The sequence below is a fragment of the Cynoglossus semilaevis genome, chromosome 18, assembly GCF_000523025.1.
Source record: "Cynoglossus semilaevis isolate Cse_v1.0 chromosome 18, Cse_v1.0, whole genome shotgun sequence".
NCBI classification, from domain to species: domain Eukaryota; kingdom Metazoa; phylum Chordata; class Actinopteri; order Pleuronectiformes; family Cynoglossidae; genus Cynoglossus; species Cynoglossus semilaevis.
This window is the reverse complement of record NC_024324.1, coordinates 842,594-843,744: the sequence shown is the minus strand read 5'-3', so window position 1 is coordinate 843,744 and position 1,151 is coordinate 842,594. Positions and strand designations below refer to the sequence as shown.

At 52.5% G+C, this 1,151-nt stretch overlaps 1 protein-coding gene across 1 annotated transcript in view; it reads right to left on the bottom strand.

The window, feature by feature from the left end:
- Nucleotides 1–1,151, bottom strand: part of plekho1a (pleckstrin homology domain containing, family O member 1a) — a 14,718-nt gene that overhangs the window by 4,461 nt on the left and 9,106 nt on the right. The window contains exons 10-14 of the mRNA XM_025065330.1: nucleotides 981–1,149; nucleotides 610–750; nucleotides 400–507; nucleotides 227–328; nucleotides 38–157 (exon numbers count right to left, since the gene is read on the bottom strand). Of these exons, the coding sequence (XP_024921098.1) occupies nucleotides 38–157; nucleotides 227–328; nucleotides 400–507; nucleotides 610–750; nucleotides 981–1,149 (640 nt within the window). The remainder of the gene's footprint in view (nucleotides 1–37; nucleotides 158–226; nucleotides 329–399; nucleotides 508–609; nucleotides 751–980; nucleotides 1,150–1,151) is intronic.

Genomic DNA, 1,151 nt, shown 5'->3' with positions numbered 1-1,151 from the left:
GGGGGGCGGGGGGGGGGGCGCGCCCCCGCCCGCCGACATCCTGGTGTCCGTCACAGCGGTCCACCTGGAAACTGGAGTCAGCGTCGTCGTCCAGGGAGCAGGAGTCCTCCTCCGCCACCAGGTCCAGGGTTAGCATGCCTCGAGAGGAAGTGGACGCCTGCAGGCGCAGAGACGCGTTAGCATCGCTGCTTTACATTAGGTTGTGACTGCGTAAAAAATACAGTACCACAGAAAGGAGGTGCCCCCTAGTGGGCAGCCTGCGGCCTCGAGGAACCTTTGCCCGGTCTCTGGTTGGATGAGCCAACGCTCCGCCCTCTTCAATGGTCACCTGATCCAAAACAGACAAAGTTAAAGAAAGTCTGGTCAACAGTTTGTTGGCTCCTGAGTTTTTCTTCGAACCTCGTCTAAAACTCTTCTGTTCTTCGCTTTGACGATGGCCACATTGATCGCATTTACCCATGATTCCTTTTCCTCCGGGCTGAAGGCCAAAAACACGAGGTTAGGAACCTGCGAGAGAAGCGTTAGTTTAGAACAACCTTTTCTCTGAGAATGTCTCTGAGCTAGGTTAATGCCAATTGTCCTGGTGGGGGCGCTGTGTTAAACTCTTACATTGCTTCCTGGCCGTCTGCTGCGCAGCAGCGTAAAGCGACTGTGGTTTTTCTTACTGCGACTCTTGGCTTTTCGCAGTTCCTCCGAACGTTCGTAATCTGCCAGGTCCAACACTTCCTGCGCTTTACGTTCATCTTTCACCTGCGCGTCAAACATGTCACGTGACCGGGTTTTACCCAAACACATGGAAACTATTTCACAACAGAAAGTTCTTGAACTAAAGATGCTAACAGAAAAAAAAACTTCAAACAAAGACATTTAATAATAAATGAATGAATGAAAAGGTGAATTTTAGCTAATGATTAGCCGTGAGCTAACAGCTAACGGTGCCGTTCCGTGTGGTTCCGTGGAGAACACGGACCTGGACCCACCTCTCTGTCGGAGATGAACAGATGGGTTCCTCTCAGAACCACAAAGCGGTTCCTCCACAGCTCCCTGAAGATGCCACGGCCGCAGAACTTCCTGATCCAGCCGGACTTCTCCGGCTGCTGGATCCCCTGGTGACCCTGGTCCTGGACCCCCTGACAGAACCGGATCAGAAC